This window comes from Eretmochelys imbricata, chromosome 1 (assembly GCF_965152235.1).
Source record: "Eretmochelys imbricata isolate rEreImb1 chromosome 1, rEreImb1.hap1, whole genome shotgun sequence".
Classification (NCBI taxonomy): Eukaryota; Metazoa; Chordata; order Testudines; family Cheloniidae; genus Eretmochelys; species Eretmochelys imbricata.
Genome location: NC_135572.1, coordinates 249,431,357 through 249,445,097, shown reverse-complemented (window position 1 = coordinate 249,445,097; position 13,741 = coordinate 249,431,357). Strand labels below are relative to the sequence as shown.

At 45.3% G+C, this 13,741-nt stretch overlaps 1 protein-coding gene across 4 annotated transcripts in view; it reads left to right on the top strand.

Moving 5' to 3' along the window:
- ADIPOR2 (adiponectin receptor 2) overlaps nt 1-11,891 on the top strand; it is a 69,016-nt gene extending 57,125 nt beyond the window's left edge. For all 4 annotated transcript variants that reach the window (XM_077827287.1, XM_077827297.1, XM_077827305.1 and 1 more), the window contains 5 exons: nt 870-1,041; nt 4,259-4,445; nt 5,621-5,808; nt 7,836-8,029; nt 9,099-11,891. In XM_077827287.1, the coding sequence (XP_077683413.1) occupies nt 870-1,041; nt 4,259-4,445; nt 5,621-5,808; nt 7,836-8,029; nt 9,099-9,230 (873 nt within the window). In that variant the 3' untranslated portion in view covers nt 9,231-11,891. The remainder of the gene's footprint in view (nt 1-869; nt 1,042-4,258; nt 4,446-5,620; nt 5,809-7,835; nt 8,030-9,098) is intronic.
- Nucleotides 11,892-13,741: the final 1,850 nt, after the last annotated feature.

The window sequence follows — 13,741 nt, the reverse complement described above, 5'->3', positions numbered from 1 at the left end:
TAGCTCTGTGCCACTGAAAAAGGAACTGACCAGTGATGTAGACCTGCTGTGTATGAGCAGCTGTGTGTGTGTGAGATTTTTGCAATGGGGACCTTCTATAGAAGCGGGCACATAAATATGTAGGAAGGAATACAAGAATTGGGAATGGTGTAGATCTACTGTTAGAGCATCAGAGTTCAGGTTCTTGCTGGTCCTCTACTTCTTGGGCTGGCAGTGCTGAAAAGGCATCAGGCTTAGCCATAGGGAAAAGAATACTCCTCACTTTACTTGAATGCCCCTCTATGCATTCTGGATAACTGAAATAGTACTGACCGTCCTATTAGATTTAACATTTAGACTGCATCTAACACTAGTGAGCATACAATCAGTAACGATCTTGTGATGGGGAGATGGGACTGTGCTCAGGACTTTCTCTGTTAGAGATGAAGAGCCACATCTAGTTTTCCTCAATGAGGTGGATGGGAAGACACCCCCCCCCCCCACCCCTCCCCAATACTGAATCATTACCACATAACTAACCATGCAAATTAAATCCACTTTTGGCCTTCGTTGAGCAGTTAAAATGAGCTTGGTTGTGTTTCTGTTTATTGAAGTGTTGAAGTATTTCACTTCCTGCACTGGTGGAAGCACTAGCTCAAGTTCAGACCATTAGTGTGTTGTGTAGAATAGGGACCAGTATGACTTAGGACTTGAGCACAAGATACGCCTGTCCCAAAGGAAACACTCTGCTCCCTAGACTTAGTACATTAATTTTGGGTTACTTTAAAGCACTGACACTAACTCAGGGTTTCCTGTTTTTCTCTTTGCCATGCCCACCATTTATGGGACTTTATTGGCTGAGATTCTAACCATGCACTCTTAACCTCCAGGTGTGGGAGGGCCGATGGCGGGTCATACCCCATGATGTTCTCCCTGACTGGCTAAAGGATAATGACTATCTGTTGCATGGACACAGACCACCTATGCCCTCCTTCCGCGCTTGCTTCAAGAGCATCTTCAGAATACACACAGAGACTGGCAACATCTGGACACATCTTCTAGGTATTTCCATTATGCTTTAAAGTGAATGTGCACTGTTAATGATCGAGGAGCATAGGCAGCTGGGGAAATATTTTTAGGGGGACTGAGCCAGCCCTGCACTCACTCCTTGGTGGCAGGTCCTGTTCTGTGGCCCCTCACTGTGACCTGTTGGCTCACTGCTCTCATACTGGAGGAGCCTGTTTAGTGTCACATAAGTGCATCTCTATCCAAATAGAGTCCCCCTCCCCCACGATGCCCTGCCTAACCTCCTACTTGGCCCTGGTGCTGCCAAACACAGGGCCTTAGGATCCTCACTTCCTGTGGGACTGTCGCCCCATCCCAGTGAACCTTCCCAGGAAATGCCATTTAGGAGCCAGCATCCACTGTTGGGACTGAGGAATCTAGCTCCACCTCCCAGGAATCCAGCGTGCAGCCACATGTGAGGCTTTGCTTGCTGACCGGGTATGTGGTAGCTCCAAATAGTTTGGGGAGGTGAGAACTGAGACCCCTGTAGACCTAGCCACCTGCTACCGAAGATTGAGTGGTGTGGAAGATCCTTTAGCCAGGGCAGAGTCATAGGTGCCATTATCCTTCCAGCATGACATGCTGGGTAGAGTTCCAGGTGTTCCTTGTTAAAATTCCCTCACCAAATGTTAGGGAGGGTTAAGGTGGTTTCCTTGTCTTTGGAGTTCAGCTCCTCTTGATACTGCTAACTCAGCACTGTGAGATCTTATCCTTGGGGCCCATAAGCATACATCCGAAGATCACTTATTGCCTTCAGAGTGCACAAAAGTTGCAACAAGTGTCAGGGGACTGCGGGGAGGGGTGGGGTGAATCTACTAGAAGGGCATTTCCTGGATCCCAGAGAAAGACATTCACCCTTTTCCTGTCCCCTTCTCCAATTACACAAATTGAAAGCGGTGCTGTGCTATTGACGTGTGCCTTTTTCAGGAGCAAAGAGTAAGTACATATGCTATAAATGCTTAATATATTTTTGCATGCCAAGTGCTGTTGCTCTCCCTCATTGTAGTTGAGACAGCATTTTTGCTAAAAGGGGAAACATGCTCTGTTAGCTTACCCTGTCCCTCACCTGTGCTCCTCTTCCACTGCAGTACGCAATCTTCCCCAATACCCAGGGCTTATCACAAGGTAAGCAGAAATACTTTGTGGGAGCTCTGTATTAAAGTAGTGACACTGCGTTTCAGTCGAGCAGAACTGGATGTAGCTGTTCTCAGACCTGTTTGTGCCATTCTCCATTTTGCCTGAAAGGTACATACTCCCTTCCTTCCTCTCCTGCAGATGTGTGCTACTTTCCATTCCCTGCCAAACTAGGGGAAAGAGTCTGGCCGGAGGGTCAAACTTCCCTGGCAGTGCTGAGCTTTTTCTGCTGTATACCCCTTTCTCATTGTCCAGGGTGCATTATCAAAGTGTGAGCAGAAATTTAACTGACCACAAATTAGTTTTAAATTCACATTGCAGTGACTCTATCCCACTTAACCCTCCTGCCCAGCTTGGGAGGATAAAAACCCACTCTTACACTCTTCCAGCTGTTGAGTGAACAGCAGTATTCTTTGGCAAACAACTTAAGCTTTGAAATAAACACATCACAGCAGCAAACTGGGCTCTGTGTTGGGTTGCTGATCTGTGAAGCTGGGCTGAGCCACTGTTCCCAGGAGCTCAGAAAAGGTCTGTCTTAGATATGCCAGTGATTTTGAGTCAGTGGTGTCTTCACCTCGATCATAAGCATCCTTGTTCCTCCTTGCATGGTGGAAGCCACGCAAATAAGAAATGCTACTTTGCAGGGATTCAGGAGGGCTGGGGTGGTACCTGGTCTTTATCTGAGACTAGGCTGTGAAGAAGCCTGTCAATCACAGTGAGAAAGGGAGATGGTGGTTCTGGGTGATAGTGGGCTCTTCAATGAATACCACAATTTGGGGAATGTGGGAATATAATTCCTATGAGGACTAGGATTCATGATTTCCCAACCTTTACCTTGGAAATGGAGGAAGCAATGAATGGTATTACATCTAACTTTAGGGTTTTCCTTAGCACTTAAATTAGCAATCAGGAACAAAATACAGATTGGGTACACTGCTGGTGTATTACCTGAGAAAATCTAGGGCACCCCGCCTATACCCTACCGAGGGCTCAAGGCATGACCCAGTCAATTTAGAGCACCCCCACCCTTTCCCTTCTGAGGGCTCGGGGCGTAAGGCTCAGGAAGAAACTCGGTCAATTTTAAGTACCCACCCTTTCCCTCGGGACTCAAGGCTCTATGGGTCTGCGGAACCTTTTCCCAGTGAAAGAGCCTTACGCATCTATTTATTAGCAACACACACAGCTCTAAACATCTATTTATTAGCAACACACAGAATACAAATACCAAGCAAATATCCTATGCGCACCATTCCCAATGGATTGGGTGAATTTGTCTATGTCCAGTCAGGATCCACTCATCTGGGGGTTCCCGACAATGCCTCTGCACGTTGTGGTCATGCAGAGGGGTCTGAGTTCCAGCAGCTTGATGTTGAACTGCAGTCTGGAAATGGTTCCCAAAGAGCATTGTTTTTCATTTACATTGTATAGGTAAAACTAGCTCCCTCCTTCAAATCTTCTAAATCTATCACATTATCCCACGCTCTTAAATAGCAAATTTTAAACAATTACGCACTGGCACCTGTGTCATCTTTCGTGCCCAAATTGTAACTTAATTGTGACCTTCTCTATTTGAGTAGATGGTCATCATAAAACGCTGGTCAGAGCTTATCTTACCATTTGAGTCTTTCTGCATCCTCCTTAATTTTCAAGAGTCTTTACAACCTTGGTGGTGATAACTCTCGTTAGGGACATTCCTGAGGTGGGGGTGCTTTATCAGCAGCAGAACATTCCTTTTATTATCTTTTTCTTTCCAGTTTTGGTGATGAACTCCGAGTTTCACCCAAGGCTAGTTTAATATGCGGGGTGGGGGTTGATCTGATCTCAGGCCTACAGGTGAGTGGTGGTTGTGTGCTCAACCAGAGTGTGGATGCCTCCCAAAACAAGTGAAATCATGGTTTCTGTTCACGTGTGTACAAATTCAGTCTGAGGGTCAAACATATGACTGATCAGATCAGACCGCATGGAAGTGTAACATTGTCATTATGATTTTTGTTCAGTATTCCCCATGCCCGTAAACTTGGTCTAGTACAATACCTTTCAGGTTACATGAGTCTGATACCTCTGCCTTATCTTTACTTAGGTTGTGTGTTCTTCCTGTGTCTGGGAATCTTCTACATGTTCCGGCCAAACATGTCCTTTGTAGCACCTGTGCAGGAGAAGGTAGTTGTTGGACTGTTCTTCTTGGGAGCCATCCTTTGCCTCTCCTTCTCATGGCTCTTCCACACGGTTTACTGCCATTCAGAAGGTGTCTCCCGGCTCTTCTCCAAGTAAGTATCCAGAGTGGAATGCATGCTAGTTCGGAAATGGCTGGGCAGAATGGGGCGGGGAATCCTGGCTAGGGTTTGGGAGCCCCACTGTAACAGTGTGCCTAGCTATGTGGCCATGGAAACACTTTTTTGAATAGTAGTTGGTGGGTAGGGCTTGCATGCAGTTTCTTCGAGCCCAACGTTCCATAGACCAAGGGTATAAATACCACTCTCTCTATCCCTTTGCTGGAGCAGTCTCAAAACCAACTTTTCCTTTTCACCATTGAGATGACTATACCTAAATATTTAACTATTACAGCTAAGATTCTAAAGTCTAAGAGTGTAACTTTTTTGCCTTTGTTCTTTTTTTTAACCTATTTTGGATCATCTTGGGCCTTGCTAGACATAGTGGATCTGTCACCTAAAAAAGGGTTTAGGAGTATTTCTCTTGCCCTTGTTAAGCACCCTGCTTTGGCTGGACAATGAGGGCCCCTTGCTCTGGAAGGTCACTCAGCCAAGGGCTGTGAATTCTGCAAGTCTACCACAAAAAGAGCTCAGAGGGACCAAAAGCCTCCCTCCTAAAGAACCTGTTTCTGCAAGAGGCCATGATAGTTCACGAGTCCTCTGTCAGGAAGCAAATAGTTCATGAATTGTGCATCTGGAATGTGGGGACCCTGTCTGCTCTGCACCTAGTAGATATAAAAACATCCTAGTTGATGATGTGAGTGGTTGTTTCCTAGGTGGTCACTGAGACCTTGGATGGGCAGTCTATTTGCCATCCTGGTGTGGACTCGTCAAACAAGTCAGAACAAAGTGTCCAGAATTCTATCTGCTGCCTATTTATTGCATCAAGAAAATGCTCCTGACTGTTTTTAGTCAATTCCTTCTTGTCCCCAGAATAAAAACCTTGAGGTACTCTTAGGGGGGGTGGGCTATTTATACCCTGGGCCTGTGGAATGTTGGGCTATGGGGAGCAGCATACACCTACTGACCACTGCTCAAAAATGGTCTAATGACTGCCTGGCTAGGCAAGTCACCTCTGCGGGGCGGGGGTCTGTGGAAGTAATCATTCAGTGAACAAGATAAGTCATCTCATTTTACAGTGATCAATTGGCTCTTAGGATAAACAGTTCATGGGGTGGTACAAGAACTTCTGGGGTTGGCTTTCTTTGTCAACCTGTTTTATCCTGTTCTAGGCTGGATTACTCTGGCATCGCACTTCTCATCATGGGCAGCTTTGTTCCATGGCTGTACTACTCCTTCTATTGCAACCCTCAGCCCTGCTTCATCTACTTGATTGTGATTTGTGTCCTGGGCATTGCAGCCATAATAGTCTCCCAGTGGGACATGTTTGCAACCCCTGAGTACCGAGGGGTAAGAGCAGGTAAAAACCAAAATTTTATTTTTTGCTTTTTTACTACAGTTGCTTCTTCCTACTGACTCATTACAAAAGCATACTCCTAGGAAAAGCCTGCATTGCCAAAGGATGTCCTAGTGTGTGGGAAACGCAACTAACGCATTCTTGGACAGTAAACTTGGCACATCTGCTATAAGAGAGGCATTGGTGTTAAGTTAGACCCTCTGGGTGCAGGAGTAGGGGGCAGCACATGGAATGGGAGAGGCAGTTAACGGTATTTCCATCATTATTAAACAGCTCTCTCCCCTTTTAAAGGTGAGATACTAGCAGTCTGTGTCTGACTCCCATAGACTCGTCTTACGGCTGTAATCCATTAGGTTCGCTAAACGTGGTAGTTAGCCTCCCTGCTGAGTGCAGCTGAGCAGTTAACATATAATCATCATCTTGTGGATATCTAGCTTTTCTCCCTTTGACTATGGTAGACAAGAATAGTTATTGTTGCCTTCACCAAGAATAAGGAGTCTTTGGGTAACACAATTTAATGGTATACCAAGTTTCTCATGTTTCTTCATGTTGGGTTTTGTGTGTATACAAACCTGTGTGCACTCCAAGGTACTATTCCTTATATTCAGGAAAGGTCTGACTGTCCGGATACAGCAAGGAGTTCAGTCTCCTGAATATTAACTGTATGAGGGACGGAACTCCTTTCCAAAAAGACTTCTTATTCAGATCTTTAGGGTTTAATACTCCATGCTAGGACAATTTTGAAATCAGCCAAGCTGTGATCAGGCAAGTTACAGGGTCAGATAAGCCTCAGGTGCAATTTTTTCTATGTTGTTCCTGGGGCGACCTGTATGCCATACTGTAAATAGTCTACATCAGGGGTGGGCAAACTTCGTGGCCCGAGGGCCACATCTGGGAATAGAAATTGTATGGCGGGCCATGAATGCTCAAAAATTGGGGTTGGGGTGTGGGAGGGGATGAGGGCTCTGGTTGGGGGTGCAGACTTTGGGATGGGGCTAGGGATGAGAAGTTTGGGGTATAGGAGGGTGCTCTGGGCTGGGACTGAGGGGTTCAGAGGGTGGGAGGGGGATCAGGGCTGGGGGAGGGGGTTGGGGTGCAGGAAGGGCTGCAGGCTCCAGCTGAGGGTATGGGCTCTGGGGTGGGGCTGCGGATGAGGGATTTGGGGTTTGGAGGGTGCTCTGGGCTGGGATCGAGGGGCTTGGAGGGCGGGAGGGGGATCGGGTTGGGGCATGGGGAGAGGCTCAGGGGTGCAGGCTCTGGGTGGTGCTTATCGCAAATGGCTCCCGGAAGCAGCAGCATGTCCCTTCTCTCGCTCCCGCACAGGGGTGCGGCCAGATGGCCCATTGGAGCACCGGAGGGGGCCATTGGAGCACGCAGGAGCCAGAGTGGGGCCATGCTGTGGTTTCCAGGAGCCGCGTGGAGAGGCCACCGACCCTGCTCCCCAGCTTGAACACCATAGAGGGGCCATGCAGCTGCTTCCGTCAGCCACATGGAGCAGCCCCCGACCCTACTCCCTGGCTGAAGTGTCAGAGTGCTGTAGCCGGGCAAGCCCCAGACCCCGCACCCCAGCAGGAGCTCGAGGACAGGCTTAAAATGGCTGGCAGGCTGGATCTGGATCACGGGCTGTAGTTTGCCCACCCCAGTCTACATCACTGGTCATTTCCTTTTTCTTGCATGTCATTCTCTACCATACTCTTTCAGTAGCAGAATATTTTATGGGATCTAGGCGCCCTCTATAGCCCAAGAATGTTAACACTCAAGTTGGTGCATAGATGGCTTATACAAAGAGGCACTAACTTTAAGCGAAATAACATTTAGTATGCCTAGAAGAACTGCTGACCAGTATCCATAGTGTATCAAGGGACTCTGTACTTTCTTGAGCACTTACTTTGTTATGGCATAAACTTGCTGCCATACTTGGGACCTCCAGCTTCAACAGCTTCCACCTTAAGTCTTTTGTGAATGTTAGGCTCTGCCTATTGCTGCTTTCTTTGTCCAAGCCTGACTCCACCATTTTCCTTACCTCCTAGGAGTATTTCTGGGTCTCGGCCTCAGTGGCGTCATCCCCACCCTGCACTTTGTCATCTCTGAGGGCCTTCTCAAGGCAGCCACAATGGGGCAGATAGGCTGGCTGGCACTCATGGCCTGTCTGTACATCACTGGTGCTGCGCTGTATGCTGCCCGTATACCAGAGAGATTCTTCCCGGGCAAGTGTGATATCTGGGTGAGTCTGCAAAGTAACTGGGTACTAAGATTGACACACACGCTTGTTATGTTGAGGTCTGGTATTGCTATGCTTTTGTGTTTCTTTGATTATGGCAACCAACTGTAACTGCTTTAAAAGCTGCTTTTGAGATTTCATAATTTGGGAACAGATTAGTGGATTTGATCATTGAAAAGCTGACACAATGCTGTTAGAAATCATTGAAATGCCTTTACAAAGGCTAGCTGTGGGACTGTACCTTGTCACTGAGGCTCTGTCATATGCATGACACTTTGCTTCTAGTCTCCTAGGGATACTTCAAATAGATATACAGCATTTATGCAAACCCACTGCTCATGCTACTACCTCTTCCTTTAGCCTGGGAGGTATGCTCAATATCACGTCCTCATGGTGTCCATTCTGCTGCACTGTAATCCCTCGCTTCCTGGGTTTTTATCCTGGATAGCCAGTGACTGAACTTCAGATTTTAGTATTAACTAAAACCTCAAACTACTTGTTGACTCATGTTCAGCCTGGCTCCCCTTATGGTGAAAATCCAGTGTTTTGAAAATCCACTTGATGACATTGCGTCCAGGACTAGAGCAGAGCTCCAGTACCTATTCACGTGTGTAAGATGGGACATATCAGTAATCCCAGCAGCTACAGTGTATCCCTATTGCGAGGCATTAAGAGTCTAAGGAAAAAAATACCCTGTACTGCTAAGCCTTTTTTGGCCTGGGAACTGGAAGCATGCTGGTGTGATATCTGCCAAAGACAGATATGAAGGAAAGGCATACAGCTTCATTTCAGATTTCAAGTGTGCAAGTGATCCTGGTGGCTGTGAAATCTGAAGCAGATTTCTTTTTCCCCCTGCTTCCAGTGAATATAGCTTGGAAGAGGGGGGAGATGCTGTAGCCAGTGATAATACAGTGACTGGTACAATATGGGATCTTGAATAGCCCAGCAAGTAATCTTAAGCTGCTGCTGCTGTGCACTGCTATATGCTTCGGCCCAACACGTCTCTTTGGAAAGAGGTTGGTACTTGGATTCCATGGGTCTCTGGCTGAACAGTAATGTCTTGTTTCCACAGTTCCACTCCCATCAGCTGTTTCACATCTTCGTAGTGGCTGGAGCTTTTGTGCACTTCCATGGTGTTTCAAACCTTCAGGAGTTCCGTTTCACAGTTGGGGGAGGCTGCACGGAAGAGGGAGACATGCAGTAAAACCTGCCTTCAGCCCAGGATCATAACCAAAACAGAGGATTGCAAGAGGCGTTGATGTTAACGGGCTAGTGACGTGAACACCTGAGAATCCAAGCCTCATGTGATGGGATATGGAAGCTACTTGGGATTTCTGACACAAGAAATTTATACCTCAAATGATGGAATGAGTCAATTTGAAGACCAGGAAATTCTTAAACCCTAACTTATTCTTGATCTACAGATTGAGCTATAGAGGACCGTGTCCAAATCGGCTTCTGTTCAATGCCATATTTATTTGTAGAAAATGGGAGGGATGGCTTAGCAGTTTTCTTTTTTAAATCTAGGCTAAGATTTATATCTTCTTTAGGGGCAGGGGAAGGAGCTGATTTTAGATGCTCTTTTGGGGAAAAAATTGTAAATAAGATTTCTAACTTTCTGTTTAAAATAAATTTATATAAATGTTTTAAACGGGGGGGGGGGGGGGAAGGGGTTTTGTATAGATGCAACATGCAAGTACCACACACTGTTTCAATTTTGCACAAAAAGGTGACTGCAGGAGGATCAGATAAAATCCTTGGGAGTGAGGCATGATGGTCCTGCAGACTCTTCCCAGAAGCTGGCATGTACTGGGCAATATGGCATTCTGGTCAGTATTTGGAGTGGGCTCAGAACATGGCACATAAATGTTGGCAATGGCCTTTCTGCAAACAAAAGCCACTAGCTTTTTGGTTGCCATTCATGGATCTGCCATGTTTTGATATGATTATATGATGCTAATGGCACTTGTCAAAGAATAGAACAGATACTCAGGTGGGTAAGCATGTGAGGAGTAATGGGGGTGGGGAAGATAGGCTGGCACTGGAAGGAAGGAGCTGTGCGCTCAGAGGAAGAATACTGTTTGGCTGCTTGCACACACTCGATTTTTTTTATTGGATTTCTTCCTTATCCACAGAAGTCCTAATGTTTTCCAGTGTTAAATTTACTAAATTCCCTGTCCTGCAATAGACTCCCTGTCCTACTGTTGCCGCTGCTCCTGCTGGGGGAGCAGCTGACTTCCCCAGTATCATGGGCAGTGCTGTGCTGTGAAGCAGCCAGCAGAAAGCACTCAGATTTAATGGTTTCTCTTGACCTAATGCATCACCTTCATGTGTGTACAAAGCCCCATGGCCTACAGAATCTTGTGACTTTTAAATCTGCACTAAACCCTGCACAGTTCTCACTTCTCAGGTCCAGCCAATGTAATTTCCCAGCCCTGCTTAACCAATGGGATAGCTGGCTTTTTTTAATTTATTATTTTTATTTATTTTTTTAACCTGGAAGTAAAATTGAGACCATTTGGACTATTGTGGAGCCTCTGTATAGCAGGAAGCGCATAGTCTTCTCTCATTGGATTGGTGTGGCTTCATCTCTGGAGCCTAGTCAGAAGCCAGAGAGAAGCAAATTGTTGGAGAATCTTCTGAGTCATGGGGCAAAACTGATTGTCAGATATATATAGTTTGACACAGAAGTTTCATGTAATGAAGTAAGAGCCTAGTTGCTGGAAACTTAAGAGTTGTTACCTCTCACATAGGATTAGTTAAACAGCTCCTAAAATGCTTTGGTTCACAAAGCAATAGGAAGGTAAAATTGTTCTAAATTTTTAAAGGGTGAAAATTCAAATTTGCAAGTGAAAAATGGGGATTGCAGAGATCTTACAAGTAAACATTCTTGGGAATCCAGGCTATTAATGAATGTTTCAAGCAGTTATCTTGTCTAATAGGATTGAATAGAAGTGGAAGACCTTGATTATCTTCAAGGTTCCTCACTGACTCTAAAGAGCAAGTATTTTCTCTCTTGCCTTTTGGTTAGTTATTTTCAGAAATTTTGAAATAAAGCTTAGCTGTAGAAAGAGGTGCTTTATTGGAGCTTGTGGGAGGCTTAGAGGGATGTTTTTCTTCTTGGTTGGATCACCATAGTAGATGTCAATAGGATTGAAGGAAAGGCTTGTATTGTCTTGTGGGTTTGTGCAGTGCCTAACTGGAATACAGAGCAGTATTAACCAGGCACTTTTAATGGGAGGGTTTAATAAGCATAGGCAGGAGGTGTGCTTTGCTACTTGAGAAAGCAATGGTACATATCAGAACCAGACTTGTTCTGGAAAGCACTTTGGATACCTCTGTATTAATACCAGCAAAAGTGGCATTCTCCATCCTGAATCACCCTACGCTCACTCCCTGAAGGAACATTGTAACTTGGCCCAACACAGCACAGAACTATTACAAAAACACACTTCACCTGCTATTCTTAACCCAGTCAATCTCTGTTTAGGAAGTTTTTGTGCTCCAATAAACTGCCTACCTGTGCACTCTCCTTCCCCTCTCCCCCCCCAGTAGCACTTGCTGAGAACTCTTCCCAGGTTGGCACCTGAATGCCTTACTCTCAGCGGTCAGAGGCTTGCTTGCTCTGTGTGCAGATTATTGCCATAGAATAGATAGGACCTACAGCTCCTTTCCTTCCTCATTAAATAGTGGCCTTGTTCAGTATTTTCTTTCTTTTTTAAATTGCTTACTGTTGGAAGCAACAAAGCACATTTTGGGATTTTTGATGGTTGGGGTCTCTGGTGATTGGTTCCATATAAGATGGGATCTCATGACTTGCTGTGTTCTTAACTTCTGCTAATAAAAGAACCAAATGGGATATTGACCAAGTTTGGCTCTTCTTTGCTTTGTATGATGTTTACAAGAATAAAACAATTTATTTTCTCCCTCCCCCAATGCTTCTGGCTGACCAATCAGCTTCTTATTAAGGGGTCTGATAGTCCAGATGTCAAACTGAGACCTGGAGAGTTCTCATTACTTGCTTGGAGCAGGGTTGGGGATGTACTGTGAACACTAGGACAGGACCTAGATGCTAGCAAATAGTTGCACAAGTGTTACTACATAGCATCCCTTTATCTATGGCTCAAGTGAGGGAAGTAAAAGTCCAGTCTGACTCGCTTATGAGTCTGAGATCAGTGCTATTTTATTTCTTTAAACTCTGCCTTAAGCAAGGTTGCCCATACACAGCAGATATTGTGTGCTCACCTGGATTAAGTCTTCATACTTTAATTGTGGCCTTCACCCACTGCTGTACTGATGGACCTTGAGTTTGACACCATAGGGATCAAGCTTGTCTCTCATGCCTCTATGCCTAATACACCAAATTTAAGTTTTGTTCATGTATGTTGTATGATGGAAACATTGCTTTACTTCTAGGCCTCCTTAGACACTATTTGCATTGTAGGTCCTGACTTGTCTCAAATTGTTCTAGAATAAGTTTTTTGTCTCGTCAACAGCTGGGCAAATCCTGTTTAAAACTATTTTATAAACTGGATCAGTCTAGCAAACAGGATTAGCAAACCATAAGCTTGTTTGTGATTCCAGGAGCATGAATGTTTCCAGAGATTAAAAATGGTTTGGCAGCTACTTACAAAGTTAAATGGCTCCGTTATCAAAAAGTCCGGTAGACACTTGCTCCCACAGTGTTCTGTATGCTTCCTTTATTGTGTATCCTGTCTGCACTAGCAGGAGAACAGTTTTAAACACTGGCTGAGTAATTGTGGGCTAAGGGGACCTGTTGGCATCATTGCCATCGAGTCACTTTCCTATTGCCAAGCATCCCTTTCTAGGATAGACAATATCTGCACTAAATTTCTAGAGAAGCCTGTTTTGAAGTACTGCCCCAAGAGTCACCTGGATTTGACTGCTTTGGATTAGAAAATAAAACTTGGTCAGTGCTTTTTACTCTCGGAAGAATTTGGTGCATGGAGTATGAAGGTGGGTCAGAATGTGGTTTGGACTGTCACTAGTGTTAACACTTACTGCTTCACACAATGCAGTTAACATGTGAAACTTGTTGCTGAGGAATGCTGTGATGGCCAAAAGTACAACTGGGTTTAAAAAAAAGATGGCCAGGGATGGAAACCCAAGCTCCGGGTGTCTCAACTGCCAGAAATTGGGACTGAACAATAGGATGGATCACTCAGTAATTGCCCTGATCTGTTCATTCTCTCTGAAGAATCTAGCAGCAGCCACTGTTGGAAGACAGGATACTGAGCTGGATGGACAATCAGTCTGACCTAGTGTGGTCATTCTTATGTCATGTTCCAAAGGGCAGAGGGATGAGTATATTTCAGTCTCCCTGGGCAAGATTGCCTTTCTTTACCCTGTCCGTCTTCTCAGGCATCTGCTGGACTGTGAATTAGATGAGCCTTTGTGCTGCCATGGAGCCCAGCCAACCCTCTAGTAGTCCTTAACTTTACAGCTCCTTATTGTGCATAGAGTAGCAGAAAAGAACACTGCAGTAGCACTGAGTGAAAACTAATAACAAATATGTGTTAAATGCTACAAAGCGTATTTCCTTTCTAAACTGGGATTATTTTGCTATTTATAGTGCCTAGCACAATGGCATACTGACTGTAGTGGGGCCTCTAGGGCTACCATCATACAAATAAATGATGAAAGGAAATAGGGTCTAAGGCTTCCTTTGGGGAAAAAAGTGGAATTCATCTTCTA